General features: G+C 52.7%; 2 protein-coding genes across 2 annotated transcripts in view; one reads left to right on the forward strand and one right to left on the reverse strand.

Annotated features, from left to right (window-relative positions):
• Window positions 1-5107: 5107 nt before the first annotated feature.
• INA (internexin neuronal intermediate filament protein alpha) lies at window positions 5108-11563 on the reverse strand. Its single transcript, XM_053949707.1, has 3 exons — window positions 10548-11563; window positions 7061-7185; window positions 5108-6505 (listed from the first exon to the last, which is right to left on the reverse strand). The coding sequence occupies exons 1-3, from the start codon at window positions 11478-11480 to the stop codon at window positions 6232-6234; spliced, it is 1332 nt and encodes a 443-aa protein (XP_053805682.1). The 5' UTR covers window positions 11481-11563; the 3' UTR covers window positions 5108-6231.
• A 5810-nt stretch (window positions 11564-17373) lies between these two features.
• Window positions 17374-17847, forward strand: part of NT5C2 (5'-nucleotidase, cytosolic II) — a 60038-nt gene continuing 59564 nt past the window's right edge. The window contains exon 1 of the mRNA XM_053948919.1: window positions 17374-17440. The gene's annotated coding sequence lies outside the window, so the exon portion shown is untranslated. The remainder of the gene's footprint in view (window positions 17441-17847) is intronic.

The raw sequence follows: 17847 nt of genomic DNA on the forward strand, positions 1-17847 counted from the left end.
ACACAGATCCTTGTTAAATACTGCTTATAAATGCAGTATAATTCTGAGTTCTGTACAGACCTGCTAATTCCCAGCAAGGGAAGATGAAGAGCCTTAGTTTCCAGATTTCATATAACTGCAGAATCAAGCTACAATCAAGTTGTGAGCAGAGTCCCATTGGTTACCTTCTGATTGTTTTCTTTGTGTTCAATACAGGTTCAGTGTAAGAAGAAGATAAGGTTCAAGAGGCTGATGAAATGTGCAGCTGAGCCCTCTAAGCAGAGGGGACCTGCAGTGGCCAGGGATAGCTGTCATTATGTCCTGAACACGACAGTGCACCCAGGCTGGCTTTGCACTGCCACCAGACTGTGGCATGTGTGAGCCAGGGGAGCTCTTAAAGCTTATTTTTGTAGATGTGAAACAACCAAAGAGTTTTACTGAAAAACCATTCAAGCTTGTCTAATACTAGTCCATGTTGAATTTATTTTCAGGGAATCATTAATCATTTATGTGCAATGACTTACATGGATACATTTTTAACAGTCACTAGGAAAATTACATCCCTAGCATTTCTGGTTTTACTATTTCTCAGTGTGGAATATCATTAGTATGAAATTAGTGGTCAATACAAATGAGTGGAGGGATTCATTCCAGCACTTGAGAGAAAAACTATTAAGATATATAGGAGTTTTTATGTATTGCATGCCTTTCTTTTAAAGAGATTGTCACATTGTCCCCATGAATCTTTTAATATACCCAATAGAATGCACCAAGGGCCAGCCTGAGTGTTTAGGTTCTTTAAAATGTACCTTTTAGGCTGTCACAAATATCTGCTGAGATGGAGAACTATTGCAAATGGTGCATTCTCTTCACTTCCGCTTTTTATTTGGTTTTTCTACCTTGTGGTTCTTCTGTAACACTAATTAGTTCAGCAGAGAGAGAAGCAAGGTAGCCACAAATGGAATTTTACCATGTCATCTTTAAGAGACCCTTATTGAATGAGCCAAAGGATTTTTACATTGACTAAGGTTTTCAAATGCTGCCATAGATACAGGTTTAATCACTGGACAGGTTAAATTTTATTATTTTTGAGAGAGAAATGGTAATCACATCTGAGGTGAAATGCAATATTGATTGGTTGCCCTGCAACTGCAGAATTCTTGCCGGAGTTGTATCGCCATTTTTACTGGGTTTACTGAATTTAATGTAAAACAGTGTATTTGTGTCAAATATAGCAGTGGTCTGCAAAAGAAATGTTTCCCAAAGTGCAAAAGAGAACTTGCATTTTCTAATTGTGTGGTAAAATAGTCTATTTGGAAATGGAAGCTTAAAATGTCTGTTTTCTTCCAAAGGAAGCATTAACAGTAGAAAAGTGGGTGGTGGAGACTTGGCAAAGATTGAGGAAAATTGTGTGTTCCTGTGAGAGCTACTTTGGAGCCCTTGGTGTTGAGGCATCCATAACCTCTGTCCTCTGAATGGATTTTCTGGTGTCCAGCAGGGGAAGCTCAGCTTCTCTCAGTCCATGAGGATGTGTCACCTGCATACCAGAGAGCCTGAAACTGAGAGAGGTTTGGGATCTTTGAGACTTCCAGGGCTCTCAAGTGTGGCTGAAGTTAAGCTGATGAGCATAAGAAATGATCAGGGGAGGATGTAGGGGGTAAAGAGAACATGGAGTCACTGTATAATCCTATAATCCTTGTTTCCTTAAGAATCTAGCCTTAATGTTTTGGCTTGCTGAATCATTTTGGCTTGCTTCAGGCATTCTTATTCCTACATCTCTCAGGTATCATTGGTAGACTAGGAATTTGCTAATAGGATGTCATATCTGGGGCTTAGGGCTTTTTTGGTTTTTTTTTTGTTTTGGTTTTTTTTGGTTTTATTGCAATTCCATTGAAAATTTGCTTAAATTTAATGATGTTCTGAGCCTCAGTGCAAACCATGTTTTTCAGTCTGATCTCAGCTTTTCCAAATGGCATCTCCAAACAGCTTTTTCTTACAGACCACACTTGTGTCTGCATGTGCATCATCTCAGGGAATGACTGTGTGTCTGTCAGAGCATTTGCAAGGCTGCTCTGGACACTGGAGAGCCAAGAACTTGTTTCTCCTTGTGCTCTCTGGCATGCAGGCAGCAGCTGCCTCTCAATTCAAAGGCAAAAGAGCAGAGTGACCCTGCTGTGGTAGGAATGGACTTTGGGCCTCTGTTGTTTCAGAACTGACAGCACCTCGAGAGCTGTGCTGCCATCAGTAAGTGAATGTGTACCTGGGGCTCTGGAATTGCACTCTGACATTTTCTGGGTATTTCCCTGCTGTCTAAGCAGATGTTTAGCATGGACACTGTTCCTTCTTCATGTTATGCTTTATGTCAGTTCTGGCCAGCACAATGTCTGCTTTCATAAGGACGTAATTGCTTGTCACAGAGTTGCAGGCTCATCTCTGGTTGGGCTGGGTTTTGGATGAAGACCCCTGCACAATCTGTAGGAGTGTTTTCCCCCTGACCCCCCAGCTCTGCAGCACTTTGGCTCAGCTGGAAGCGCTGGAACAGACCAGGGTCAATGAAAATTCTCCCACCTCACCCCAAGCCATGCCCTGTTTGCACGTTGTGCTGCATTTGCCAAGTGATCCTTATTCCCACAGGCCTCTGAAGTCTTGCACAAATGTGCTGGCGTTGCTTACGCTATTTTGACATAAACTCTGCTTCCAAGTGTCAAATCCCAGTGATGGGGACATTTGATCATTCAGAAACATCTGTTTGGCTGCTGTGTTAGGGCTCTGTGTGGGTCACTCACTGCAGGAAGAAGCTCTTTATTCCTTAAAGAAGTGTCTGTGCCAAGAGCTGGCAAAGAGAGAGTTGGCTGGACTGAGCCAAAGGTGCCGGAAGAGACTCTGCTCTGAATTGCTTATTGATTCCTTCTTGCTGAATGATAGCATTCTTCCTCAGTCTGGAAAAGGAGATGTTTGCATTCCTGCCAAAGGAAAATTGGGGTTTGTGGGTATTTTTTTTTCTTTGGCTGCTTTTTCTTTGGCTTACTTCTTAATGAATTGCAGCATCTAGATAAGTGTCATTAGCAAAATTCCGTGTGCAGCAACTTTGTTTTCAAGGAGCACTACATCTCCGCTGCATGGGCCAGCATCTACACCCAGGAAAAAAACAAACAAAGCCAGTCCAGTGGTGGGAATTGTCTTATTGTGTGGAAGCTCAAGTTCTCCCCAGCATAAAGATGATGGAAAGGCAGTATCATGGAGAAATAGCTGCACTCTGCTGCTTCCTGAGCTGAGGGTGCAGTCTGTGTCCACAGCTGCCTTTTATGCAAGAGGTCAAGGTTTTATAGAGGTATAAATCTTTCAACATCTGCACTGTGACTCACTCCTTCCCTCTGGCAGCCTGGGTGTTTAACCCAGTAAGAAAGATGGGACCACAAAGGAGGATTTATTGTCCTGTTCCAGCTTATGCTTTCACTGTAGAAGCCTTCTGGTGCATATAAGCAGGCAGGTAAAAGGAGGCACTCTGAAGAAGATAGCAATGCAAAAGGAGGCCTGGATGGTGATAGTCAGAGGTCAGCACTGGCAACATATTCAGCCAGGCCTGTCCCTCTTTGCTATCATTTCTCTTCTCATAAAGAAAAGGAGAGTGTAGATATGGGCCTCTCTGCCTGTTGTCCCTCTGTCAGCTCTGGAGTTTAACACCATGAGACAGCACCAAACTGCTGCAGAGCTCCAGAAATGCAGGAAATCTCTGGGCTGGCCCTTGCAATGCAGCTATTTTCCAAAATAGTTTCTTGTCCTTCTCACAACTCTTCCATCCTGCTCCACTGCTGCAGCCCCTTCACATTGATATCACCAAAGTAAAACTCCCAGCTTCATTATTAGCATCCAGTTAGCTGAGCAAGCAGGGATTCTGACTGAGGATTGTGCTGGGACAAAGGACAGGTCAGGCTGCTTGTGCTCAAGGGACAGAAAGCAGCAGCACTGGAGAGTGTTCGAGATTCAGAATATATTTCATTAGCTGCACAGTCACATCTGCTTTTTATTCCCCCTGTGGACTGGGAGAAATACTGTGTGTTTGCATTTCCTAACTGACAGCTCAGCCAGGAGATATTTGGACATTTCTTGATCTTGTTTTATGTGCCAGTGCCTTGGATTTAACTCTGCAGGTGCTGGCTCCCCCAGGCTCTGCCTGGGCACCTCGAATTGCCCTGTGCTGTTTTGCTGGGGGCTGCTGGTGAGCTGCACTACTCCAGCCACGCCCTGGGGCCCCTCCCCTGCCTCTGGAAAGTGCCCCTTGCTTCACCCACCTATAGGGCTGCCCTGCCCAGGGCTGTCACCCCACAGTAAGCAGCCTGTCCATGGTCCCCAAGGTTACCAGTGTGACAGCATCAAGGTGTAGCCATGCTGCTCCTGGCCTGCAGCTCTGGTGGAGAAGCCTGTGACTGTCACACTGTGTCCCTGGGGCTCTGGGGCTTATGGCCACGACATGGTGCAACAAAGCAGGGATGGAAAGGCAACAGGACAGTGTGCTCTCGCAGGGCCACCCAGCAGGAAGCTGCCTGTGCTTTTTCCCTCTACAGGCACATCTCAAGCAGAATGTGTGCGTCTTCCAAATATAAACCACTGCTGGTCACAGCACTTGTAACGACTGGGTTTACTTGGGAGGTGGGTGCACCCTCTGCTCTTCATCTGCACTTGTGTAATTCACTTTATCTTCAGTTGCACAGACAAAGCACGAGGCTGTTTCTAACCCCCGAGCACACAGGCAGCGTGGAGAGGAAATGACAGGTACCTTGGGACTGAACTGTCAGGGATGTGATGCAAATCACAGCCTCAGAGTCCACTTTCTGACCAAATGAGGGTGCACTCAGCCGTGGCAGACCTTGATCCCTCAGCCAGCTGGCCATGAACTCTACACAGCAGGGCCACCATGACAGGCACCTGGGGTGAGCCCCAGACATGGTCCACTGCCATCAGTGGGTCCAGCCCTGCCTTGCAACCCCAGCAGGAGGGGTTGGCAGCTGCACCCCAGCACCAAGTTCTTTGCAGGGGCCCAGAGGCTCTGCTGGGCACTGGACCAGCTGAGGGCCAGACACCAATGTGCATTCCCAAGATGACGCAGCAGCAAAGACAACAAAACAGCTCAGTTTGAGCCACACAACTATTTCTTTTTTTAATTATTAATTTGTGCCTTACAATAGAAGAGGAAAGAGTGCAAGCAAACAATTTGCTGGTTCCAGGAACTACTCTGGCAGCACTGCAAGGGCAGCGAGGTCTGGTGCTGATAACCCTGCCGGGGCACTGACACACAACACGCGGCGTCTCCGGCTCTTGCAAAAGCGATCGCTGGCAATTTAAGGCATTGAAGGAAACCTATGGTTGTTAAATCCTATATCAAATTTGGCACACGTTGGAACAGTTAGAGCGGAGACAAGGATGCTTTGCGGGCTGGTGTTCAGGAGTGCTGCAGCTTCCCAGTGCTGGCTGGACCACGATGCTAATCTAGGCACAGGGTCTTCATGTGAAGACTGTGCAGCCTAACAAGGGGCCCTCAGACCCTCATATCTGGGAGACAGTGATACCACATGAGGTGCTGCACCCTGCAGAATGGTGGTGCCTTCACCTCCAGTGTAGCAGTTCCCTGCTCTGTGCCTGCTGCTTATAAACCCCATGTGCCTGGCTTGACTAGTGCTCTCAGAAAACAAGATTTGTCAGTACAAAGAAAAAGTAACATTCCTTATAGTTCAAAACATACGTGGCTGAGATCAGATGTCAGGTCCAGTATGGCTATTTCTGTGCTTCTAGGATTAAAAGTGGATGGCTACAGTTTGAGTGGGGAAGAGTTTAGCTGTACATGGATTTGGATAATTGATGAAACTAGTTACAGTAAACATGTTGAGTTGTTTCCCTCCCCTCCCCGGAGAGCTGGCTCAGCAGCATTCCCAGCTGGCTGCCCCTCGCCCGCGGCAGGTGGAGAGAGGGAGTGTGTTACGAGTCTATGTGCCACCACCACAATGACCAACATGCATCTCTAGCTACCTGTCCTGTGTGCCCCCACCCCATTTAAAAGGGAGCAATGTGCCAAGCTCGGCCTCTGTGTGACAGGACCCACAAGGAAGCCATCCCTGGGTTGGTGTCCCTGGGGGGGTTGTGTTTTTAAGGGAGGCTTCCTGCGAGCCCAGTGCAGCTTTGTGCCCAGAGGAGCAATTTCAAGGCCGAGTGGAGACTGTTCCCCCTCAAATGCTTATGAACATTGGGTCCTGATGGTTACATCTTTGCATTGGCAAGGATTCCTCCATGCAGGTTTAACCTCCCTCTTTTCTTGACAGAGGTTATGGTCCCCTCAATCACCTCAGCCCTGCTGGATGATATTTTAGAGGTCACTTTAATAACCTCTCCTTGGTCCTCCTCTTTGAAGGACAGAGTAGAGGAACTAAAGCTCCTTGGCTGGAAGGAGTAAGTGGGGCTGGGGAGGGAATTGAGAGATGGAAGGCCTCCACTTCCCATGTTGAAGAGGGTCTCCTCTCCCTCCAGCAGCTTCCTGCAAGCACATCACAAGGGAAGAGGTTAGTATGGGGATGTGAAACATCTGCAAAACTTGAGAGCATGTTGTGCCCTGCAGGCAAGTCCAAGCCATCAGTTCACACTGCACCGTGAAACTGATTAAAAATCATATTTTGGTCAACTATTTCTGGAAGACTTGCAATATGGGGTACAGGAGAGCAACTTTCTCCCTTCTTTCCTCTCCAGAAAGACCAGGAAAATAAATACCTGAAGCACAGTCTTTTGCACCTACTTTTAACTTTGCAAGAGAGACAGGTTTCCAACCCCAGCTGTCCCCATTAAAAAATACTGCTTTTGGGATGGCTGAGGGAACTGGTTCACAGCTGCTAGATCAAAGCAGGACACGGAGCCATGGCTGCTCCCCTGGCAGGAGTATGGCAGATCCAGGTGGGGGAGATGAAGAACATGTTTGAAGTGCTCCTGGAGTGTGTACCTAAGTATTTTCTGGGCCCTTGAAAATACCCCAGCCTAGTGGGGTCAGGGGATTGGGCTTGGGAAGTGTCCAGCTGGAGCAGGAATAGAGCAGCCTTACCTGTAGGCAGCTATCTCAATATCAAGGGCCATCTTGACATTGAGCAGGTCTTGGTACTCCCTCAAGTGCCGAGCCATCTCATTTTTGGTGTTTCGCAGGTCGTCCTCCAGCTGTCCAATGGTGTCCTGCAAAGACAAGGGTGCTCAGCCCTGTATTTTGGAGCAGGGACTTCTCCCACAGTCCCACTCTGCTTTGTCCATTGTAGAGACAGGGAAGTTGCAATGGGCAATTGATCCATGATGGCACATCCCACCAGGGGCTTGGGATCATGAAATCTCATGCTAGCAGGAATGAAGAAGCAGGCAGAGCACCAGGCCTGGCTTCTGAGAGTGGGCAATGGGAGAGGCTTCAACCATTGATGGATTCATGTAGTTGCAGCAGGGTCTGTGAGATGGGCAAATAGTGCATGGTGGTGGGTCCCCCAGTCCTGTGGGGGACAAGGCAGGCTGCTACAGAGGGAAGTTTTGGGCTTAAACATCTTCAAAATAGAGGCAGTGGGTCAACAATTCAAGTGAAAGCACCCTGCACTGCAGTAGCAGAGAAGAAAGGCTGCAGTCTGCATCTGCAGGGCTTAAGAAGGGTTGGGACATGCTTCCAGGAGGTGGAAGGAGAGGTGCTGCTGCCAGGGGTCCCCCCCAGGTGGGGAAGTCTGTCACCTTCCTGGGAAAATGCCTCAGAGCCCCGAAGTGGGGGATTCTGAAAGCAGGGATTTGGGGAGGTTACAGAGACAGGGTCCTTCTAGCATCCTTCCTGTCAGCTTTGCCCTGCCTTTTGTCCCTTATAACCAGTTCTATCTGTGATGTGGAGGCCAGAATTCATGCTAACAAAGGAGACTAATCTTTTCTTCTATTTTTTTTTTCTCAGAAAAAAGCAGTCTGTATTTTTCCCACATGCATCTAGGTATCTAAGTAGCAGCTTGAAAGCAGTGAAACCTGCTCCCATAAGGCTCTTCCCAATTGAGTTTCCTGCTGTCAGCTGCCCCACTGTGCCACCAGAGGAGCGTGATTTGGAACACAAATGAGTCAGCAGTTTGCACTTAAGCCATGATATAGCCCTGCCTACAGAGCCCTGCAATGGCCATTGCCTACCTCCACTCTCCTGCATCCCCTCCCAGAGTCAGGACTTTGCAATTGCTTCCAGATCCTCTGTTCCAGCAAACGATCTTTGCCCTGACACATCACCCTCATCTTGTCCCTTTCCCATTCCTATCATGTCCCCAGCTTCCTCTCTTGCCTAACCTTCCTTGTGGACAGTGCAGAGACAATCAAAGCACATGGAGCTGCCCAAGGAGCTGTGCTGACCCTGATGCAGTGGGCCCCGTTCAAGCAGAGCTTCTCAGAGCAGCAGCTCATCCTGAATGCAGCACAGAGCATGTCACAGTCAGATTAGCTGGGCACAACCAGCCTTGCAGGATATTTAGGAGCCATCCTTGTGGTCTCTGCTTTGACCTGTGCTGCCCTGACCATTTTCCACAGCAAAAGATCTGCAAGAAGCTGTGCCTCTGAGGAGATCACTGGGGCATCGACTGAGAAGCCACAGGACATGGCTGCTGCTGCTGTAGAGGTTAAAGCCTCTGCTCTGATGCAGACAGATTGCTGCTGTACAGAGCCAGGACAGGAAGGAATGGCTTGAGGTGATCCCCCCACAGGACCCTCCACTCTTGCTGCTGTGACTTTTTGTGCCTCCAGCTCTCTTTCCCCTCTGCCTCTAGCCCACATGAACAAAAAGCTCTTTCAAAACTGGTTGTCCTTGTTCCTGATCTGCACCTCTCTTCCACAACCCAGCTCTACCAGCTGGTAGAATAAAAATCCCCTCCTCACACCACTGCAAACCTGTTTCCTAACAAAAAGCTCTTGTATGTTGGTTCAGATTTGACTAGGCAGCCCACAATTATAAAGACATGGCCCTGTTTTAGCAGGATCATTTTTAAAGCTCAGACAATAGCAATATTCTCTTTTAAGACACACTTCCGACCTTTTCCACTGTTTGCAGCCAATGAAATAACTTATCTGATATACACAGACATTGCTCAATGGACTTTTAAGTATTGCTACACATAAAGTAGATCCTGAGGGTCATATAGAAAAGCACTGCCATGCTGTCACTAAAGCAATTTCAGTTATGGTGCTGTTTAATCCAGTTGCTTAATTTTGTTTTTCCCCCATTGATAGGTTGCTCCCAGGATCCCTCTTTCACATGGCATCAAGAGTATTTAAGAAGATTATTGTGTATAATGTTTTCACTATAGATAACATTTTATATTGCCTATTTCCACAAAAAAATGTTGAAGACCACCTCAACTATTCAGGAAGCTTGCAAGCAACTTGGAACTAAGGCATGAATTTTAGAGCACGTGGCAAAATTTGGCCTTGGAAATGACAAGGCATTACTTGGGCCCTCCAGGTATGATTAAAGGCAGTTGTTTCAGTATTTAGAAGGAAATGGCTTGATTTAGAAACCACAGATCATTTAACAGCCATATAATAGAACAATCTCATGATTCATTTTATTATAAATCATGAACATTTCCCTGTAGCAAGAGAATGTGGCAATACTGCAGTAATGGAATAAGAGATATGGAGCACGCAGTGTCTACCTTACATGAGTCTTTTCACAGACATAAAAAATGCTGGGATCTGTCCAGATCCAGATTTAACCTTTGCAGAGCTCCAATTTCTGCAGTGCAGGTGCCAAGAGCTAGGCCACAGGGCAAAGGGCCAAGCCTGGGCATACAGCTTCGAGGAATTACCCACAACGATGTGTAGGCAATTTTGGACCTGATCCTTAAGGGACAGGGCAGGGATGGATCGATGCCCCAAACAGCGCTACCGTGTGCAGGATGTCCCCTGCAGGAAGGGAGCATTGGAAGGGATGAGCTGGCCTGCTTCCCCGAAATCTGCTCTATGGGGTTTTGCCTCTGGATAAAGGGTGAAGGCAACAGGCAAGGCCATGGTGGAGCAGGATCTGTGTGCACAGCAGAGAGGCACAATGCTGGGTGCTGCGCAGCTCTGCAGGGACACTGCCTGCATGGGTGGGTTCTGCACAAGGCAATAGGGGTGGATGCTGTTCCGTGCTAGGGGTGTTTTGTGCAGCACGGCACTGTTCGGGACAGCGCAGGCGATGGTGCTGGGCGATGTGGGGCAGGGGGACACCGCATGGGGCCGGGGTGTCCAGCGCTGCACAGAACTGCGGGAGGGGCTGCTGCAGGGGACGGAGCTGCGCTGCAGCACTTCGTAGGCCGCGGCGATGCTCAGCGCTGCACAGGACCAGGGGAGGGAGCGTACGGGGACGCGAGCACCGGCACAGCGCCGGCTGTTTGCGTGCGATGAGATTCCCGGCGCTACACACTACAGGGGTCGGCTGCTGGGATGGAGGTGCCGACTAGTGCGGATGGCGCGGGAGGAGGATGCTCGGTGCCTCCTAGTGCCCGGCGCAACCCGGTGCCAGGGGAGGGCACGGTGACGATTCCCGGCGCCGCCCGGCTCACCTGCAGGCCGGCGGCCTCGGCGTTGTGCCGCTCCTCCAGCTCCTGCAGCTGCCTCTCCAGGGACTGGTGAGCGCCGCGCAGGCTCTCCATCTCCACCAGGCGCGCCTGGAGCTGGCGGCGGCACTCGCCGGCCTCGCGGCGGCTGGCGCGCACGGCCTCCTGGCTGCGGGCCGCCCGCTCGTGCAGGCGGGCGCAGCGGGCGCGGTACCAGTCCTCGGCCGCCTGCAGGTTGCGGGCCGCCAGCGCCTCGTACTGAGCGCGCAGCTCCCGCAGCGCCGCGGCCAGGTCGGGCCGCGGGGCCGGCGGCGGGGCCGCGGGCGGGAGCGCGGCGCCCAGCTCGGCGAGATGCTCGGCGTGGGCGCTGCGCAGCGCCGCCAGCTCCTCCTGCAGCGCCGCCGCCCGCCGCTCCAGATCGGCGCTGGCGCGGGAGGCCGCCTCGGCCGCCTGCTGCCGGGAGCGCAGCGCCCGCTCCGCCTCGGCGCGGCTCCGCGCCTCCTCCTCGCAGCGCGCCCGCAGCCGCTGCGTCTCCTCGGCCAGGCGCGCCCGCTCCAGCGCCGCCTGCGCCCGCTCCCCGTGCGCCTCCTCCAGCCGGGCGCGCAGGGCGCGCAGCTCCCCGCCCAGCAGCTGCCCCAGCCGGCGCGGCTCGTCCGAGCGCTGCCGCAGCGCCGTCAGCTCCGCCGCCAGCGCCCGGTTCCGCTCCTCCAGCGCCCGCACCCGCTCAATGTACCCGGAGAAGCGCTCGTTGAGGCCCTGCAGCTGCTCCTTCTCGCTGCCCCGCGCCCGCCGCGGCTCCGCGCCGCGCTCCCGCACCGCCTCCAGCTCCGCGCCCGGGCGCGCCCACCGGCCCGCCAGCATCTCCGGGCGCCGCGGGGCCTCCGCGAAGAGGTGGCGATAGGAGGCGGCCAGCGCCGCCGGCTCCGCGCTGTAGCTCATGGCGGCGGAGGGGGACCGGCGGCGGTGCCGGCGCTTATGTAGGGCGGGCGGAGCGCGGCGCGGAGGGGGCGCGGGGCGGAGCGCTCCGGTGCGGAGGGGGCGCGGTGCGGCGCGGCGCGGCGCGGTGCGGTGCGGTGAGGTGCGGTGCGGCGCGGCAGGAGGCGACAGGAGCTGTCCGTGCGCCGCAGTGCTGAAGGGCTGCTGGCAGCGGGCGGGGCACGGAGCGGGACGGACGGATGGATGTGGGGGGAGATGTGTGTGGGGAATAGACGGTCACACGGACTCAGAAGGAGCATGCAAACAGGCATGCTCCAGGAACATACACAGGTATATGGACGAGGTCCACACACACACAAAGAGACAGATGGATGCACAGGTATGCAAAAAGGGTCAGGTGCACTCACAGACACACGTCCACATGCTTAGAGCCAGAGAGACAAAGGGGCAAAGCAGCTGTTCAGAGAGACACACAGATGCATTGGCAAGGAGAGGCAGAAAGGTAGAGAGACAGAAGGAAGCAGGCAGAAATGGGCAGGTGGAGAGAGTCAGGCAGGCACCCAGAGAGACAAAAGACACACAGACACACATGTGCACACACATACACACAAATCACTCTTGCTGGGGTATTCCCAGCTGTCCCCTCCAATGCTCAAGGGAAGCTGTGCTGTGCATCTGTGTCTGGGCTGAAGGTGCCCTGGGGGGTTGGTTCCACCTCCTCTTCTCTGATAAGGACCAGGGTGCCTGTGTCTGCGTGAGATCTCCTTGGGATGGGGACTGTTGGGGTGCAGAGCTGGGGGTATGCCTGGAGGAGGGTGTGACCGGGACAAAGGCTCGTAATGGTTAGTCCAGATGTAACACAGGTGACACACAGGGAGGATTTTGCCTTTAGGTTGTTTGCCAGGAACTGAAATACTTCACTTTTCTGTACTGTCCATGCAAGTAGGCTGGGCCCTCCCACTGGCTAGGGTGTGCAGGGAGTAGCCAAGGCTGTATCACTGACAGGAAGGGAGGTACATGCATACCCCACCTGCACCCCAGTGCAGGACCTCCAAGAGACCAATCAGAAATGACTGATTTCTGGGAGCAGCAGCACAAAATACAGCTGTGAGATGGAAGAACAACTTAATTTTGATGTAAGTGTGAGAAACATGGGTGAAATGAGCAAATATTTGGATCCCGTCCCCTGCTGTACATCTCTGTGGCACAGAGATCTGCACTATGCCCCGTTCCTCTACTCCACTTATCCCTGTTTGTCCTCACAGGTGACCAGAGGACAGCATGAGGGAGTTCCAGGAAATGAGCAGGGAGGACAAACAAGCCAGGGCTGGCATTGGAGAGAGGTATGACTTCCAAAAGAGCTGTTGCTGTGGTTGAGCAATACCTTCAGTGCAGGTAGCTCAATGTGCAGCTGCAGTGTGAGCTGCACAGTTGCATCATCCAAGCAGCTCACGTTTTGATGGCAGAGCATCCCAGGCAGAGAGCCTTGGCACAGGTGAGCTATCTTTGCCCTGGCCTGGGCTGCTTGGTCTACACTGCCAGGGCAGAAATCCTCTTCTTGGTCTGTTTTTTTCTCCAGGTATTTCACATACTCCTCACATACAAGTGCGTTTTACCATTTCCTCAGTGTCTCCTACTTTGCATTACAATATCCTAAGTCAAGGGTTTACTACTGCAAGTAACTGATCACAGAATTGAGAAGTTTCCAGCTCTGCTTAGTAATGTTTGTGGCAGTGCTTTGATGGCTTTGCTTATTACTAATGAAAGAGGTTTCTGTGGTTCTCTTTGTCATGGAAAAGTGGAGTGCAGCTTACCCTGGCTTCCTCACTCATGCTGTTTTAGCACTGCCATACATATGTACCCTAACAGCTGAGTTAGGAGTGTCACAGTCTCCTCCAGCACATTAACTACAAGGTAGTAGAAGTACTGATTTCCATGGGGAAAGACCCTGGGATAAAATCCCTTTGCCTCTGGGAAAGGGGTCGAGGTGTTCTGACATCATTTACACACCCAGAAGGGGCTGCATGAAACAGTTGAGACCTGTGCCAGTTGCTGGTGTGACTGCTGGAACTGTGTGGCTGAATGAGTACAAGGGGTCAGAGTCACTAAATTACAGTGAGCGCTGCTGCCCTGCAGAACAAGGCTGTGACTCCAAGGCTGGAGAAAAGCTTAACACTGGCATGTCAGACCTGAAACGAGATGACAAGCTGGACAAGAGGGCACAAACCAAAAGCACAGCAGTGCCTGTGATGTGTTCAGCATCAGGAAACCTTGACTCTTGAGTAACTGTTGCGACACAGACACATGGCATCAGGGGGAGCTTTATAAGGCTAGAAAACAAGCAGAAAACCAAAGAGAAGCGGTCCCATAGCTAAGAATTGTACACCAATGAAACCACGATGGGTTGTATTAGGGATTAAATTACCCAGGACCATTCCGTACCTCCTAGTTACTTCAAAAATCAAGTCTTATATGTGAGACAGCAGGAGGACTCCTTAAAGCTCTGTGATACTCTCCACACAGCATCTGCCTGCTGACGAGGCTCATTAAACCACTTATCTCCCGAGCTGCAGTCTGCCCGGGCTCGTGAGTCACAGGGAAAAGCCCTACTCTGAGCTGTGCACACGCGGCAATGGGACACACACCTCCTGGCCAGCACAGCCCATGAAACTAAAGCTCTGGGGGGCTGCTTCACCACCCAGCCTCACCACAGCAGCTTCGTGAAATGGAAATGCTTGCCAGTGGTGGGAAAAAGGCAGACCCCGGTGTCTTCCAGGAGGCTGCTGCCAGATCTCCTCTGGCACAGGTGGGTCTGGCCCCCTAGAGGAGGGAGAGCTCTCTCGGTCAGGGCAGCAAAGTCAGGGAGAAAAGTGGTTAAGTGGTAAACACACACGTAAGGAGGACAGATGAATTTGCTTTATTGCACACACACAAGCACACTAACAAAAATAGGAAAATGCCTGTACTGGATCCCTCTAACTCAGGAGTGTGTTTCTCACAGTGGGAGATTTATGCTACTTTGCTGTAACTTCTCTGGTTCTGTCTGTCTGCAGCTCTGGGGCTCCCCAGACAGCAGTCACATCTCTGTTTACTGGCCCTTATCTAATCAATGCAAGTTCACGTCCTGCATGACATTGTGCACATTGTCCACAGTTTGATAATGCATTCCATGAAAAAACATCTTTTTTTCATGTTTCAGAGTGGCTGCCAGCTAATTTCATTCCATATCCCTGGCTTGTGGGACACAATAGAAGAGCTGGGATTTAGTTTCTCCCCACTCGCCTCCCTGTGCAGAATTTTGCAGACCTCTGCCTTACCCCACTTCACCTCTTTCCTAGGCTGAAAGGTTTTTGTCTATTTCATTTTCCTTCACAGAAAAGCCATTTCACATTTTTAGTCATACTTGTTGGCTTCAGTGACTCTTTTGGGGTTATGTGTTGGAAAGACACACAGACAGACATTTCAGGAGAGGCCTGCCATGAGGATGCGTGGAAATGACAAATACAGGTGGCTGCATGTCCAAGCAAAAACTCTTGCTTGGGGGCCTGGTGCAGGTGCTGTGAGATGTCCCAGGGTATTGGGAAGTGCAGGCTGAGCTTCCCTGGTGAGCAATGCCTCCCTGCCAGAGGCTTGGCACCAAAAATGGACTTTGCTACAGCCAGAACTAATAGTTCTGGTGCTGTTGGGTGTTTCCCCTTGGAAGGGGATGGTGGAGCAAGGCTGACAGAGCCTGGAGAGGTACAATGGGCCAAGTCAGCTAAACCCTGCCCAGCTGTGTGTCCCTGTGCCAGAGGTTGGTGGCAGAGCCTTATCACCTGGGGCAGAGTGGAGGGCAATAGGAAACGCTGAGGGAGTCCTTGGGGAGATAAAGGAAGCATCATGGCAGGGGGAACAGAAGAGCTGCAGCCAGTGTGAGGCAGACATTCCCAGCCTCTGGCTACCACTGAGGCGTGGGAAGGAAGATTGAATGAGTGTTCCAGTGGCTTGGCACAGCAGCGTGGGCCTGGATGAAGTGGGGTAGATGGATGGCTGCCATCACCCTTTTCTCTGGCAGGGATCAACCTGAGGTGGCCAGAATCCCAGTGTGAGGCCTTTCCCAGCCCTCCGGGGTCAGGAAAAAACAGACAGAAAAAGCGAGGCTTGTTTTGCTGGGGGGGGGGAGTTGCTTTGCTCTGCACTTTCTGTGGCGGTGCTGACCCAGCGGGCACAACGTGGGGGGCACCACAGGCAGTTTCTGCTCTGCACAATGATCCCCTCAGCCTGCCCAGCCTAGTGGCCGTGTCTGGAGGATTGAGGGATGTAGTCTGTGCTCACAGTAGACTGGGATGGGACACACCTGCCTGTTGCTGTGGTCACTGTCCCCCAAGCCCCCAGCCATCACCCCCTGCCACCCCAGCTGCTTGGGGACCTCCTCACCACCCTCCGGGCTGCAGATGGGGCACACACTGACCCCAGCCTTGTCCAGCCTGCACTGCAGACACACTCCCCAAAGTATCAATGATTAATCACATCATTTTAACCAAAGCTCCGGCTCTCTCAGCCATTGTGGAGCTTAAAAAAAAGGAACATTGTGCAGCATGGGGAGCTGATGTCAAAGTAGAGTGACTAGGTTTTTACTTGATACTGAAGTCTATGCTTCCTTAAGCTCCTAGCTCAAGTATTGTAACTCAATGGCAAACTAACACAAAGAAGCCTTGTAACCGATTTTGAAAATGAGCATTATGTGGTACAGCAACATCGAGGCTGGCTGACAAAACTGTGGGAGCTCAGGCAGGCCAGAGAGGTGCAGGCCTGGGTGTGTGCATACCTGCATGGTATGTGTGTGTGCAGCCCCAGAGATTTTGACTGGAGCGATGCCAGGCCTGGAGGAGGCTGCTGAGGAAAGGCTGTGTGGTTGTTCTGTGAGTTGCCACACTGAATTACAGAATTGTTAGGGTTGGGACAGACCTCTGGAGATCTTCCAGTCCAACTCCCCTGACAAGGCAAGGTCACCTGGATCATGTGACACAGGGATGTGTCCAGGTGGGTTTTGAATGTCTTCAGGGATGGAGACTCCATAACCTCCTGGGCAGGCTGTTCAGTGCTCTGTCACCCTCAGCATAAAGTTTTTCTTCATCAGAGAAGGTCATGGGTCTGGAGCACCTTTTACGAGGAAAGCGTGAGGCCTGTTCAGCCTCATAGAGGCAGCTGAGACAGGACCTCATTAATGCGTACAAATATCTGAAGGGAGGGTGTCAAGATGATGGATCCAGCCTCTGCTCGGTGGTATCGGGCAACAGGACAAGAGGCAGTGGGCAGAAGCTGATGCACAGCAAGTTCCACCTGAACACGAGGAAGAACCTTCTGTGCTGTGTGAGCGAACACGCATTGCTACAGGCTGCTCAGCGAGGATGTGGAGTCTCCCTCACTGGAGATTCTCCCTCACGGGAGACTTCAAGAACCATCTGGATGCAATCCTGCGCCACGTCTTCTAGGATAACTCTACTTGGGTGGGAGGTTGGACCAGACAATCTTCTGCGGTCCCTTCCAACCCGATCCATTCCGTGATTCTGTGACTCGCGTTGAGGTGGAACTTCCTATGGTTTAATTTATGGCCATTGCTCCTCATCCTGTCACTGGACACCACTGAAAAGAGCCCGGCACCATCCTCTTGGCACCTGCCCTTGAGATATTTATATGCATTGATGAGATCCCCTCCCAGTCTCTCGGTCTGGGCAGTTCTCCCGCAGCGTGTCCTCACACGGGGGACGCCCCAGAGTCGCCCTGCAGCGGCTGCCGGAGCGGCACTTTGCCGACGCTCCCTGGGCCGCGGGCCGTGCGGCGGCCGCGGGGCTCGCACACTGCCCGCGCTCCCTGCCGCGGGGCGGGCCGGGGGGCGGGGCGCGGGCGGCGCCTGCGCAGTGCGGGCGGCGCGGGCGCTGCGGCAGTTGGTGCGGGGCAGTTCCACCCGAGCGCGGCGCGAGGTGAGAGCGGCCGCGGGCGGGTGCGCGCGGCGGGTGCGGGGCGGGAGCGCGCGCGGGGCGGGAGCGCGCCGGGGACCGCTGGGGCGGGTGGCGGGGGAGGCAGCGCCCCCTCCCTCGGGCGCGCGCCCCGGCGAGGGGGGCGCCGAGCCCGCGGCCGGGGCCGGGGCGGCGCGGGGAGACCCCCGGGGCAGCGCCCGCCGCTGCTCCGCCCTGCCCCGGCGGCCGCCGCTGCCCCGTCCCGCCCCGGGCAGGGCAGCCCCCGGCCGTGCCTCGGCCCCCCGAGCTGCCCCCGTCCGGGGCAGGGCGGCGATTCCGCGCCCGCTCCGTCGCCCGAGCCCCCGGCACGGTGTGTGTGAGCAGGGCCGGGGCCGGCACCCGCTGCCTCCGTTTCCGCTTTCCTTCCGCCC

The sequence above is a fragment of the Vidua chalybeata genome, chromosome 8, assembly GCF_026979565.1.
Source record: "Vidua chalybeata isolate OUT-0048 chromosome 8, bVidCha1 merged haplotype, whole genome shotgun sequence".
Classification (NCBI taxonomy): domain Eukaryota; kingdom Metazoa; phylum Chordata; class Aves; order Passeriformes; family Viduidae; genus Vidua; species Vidua chalybeata.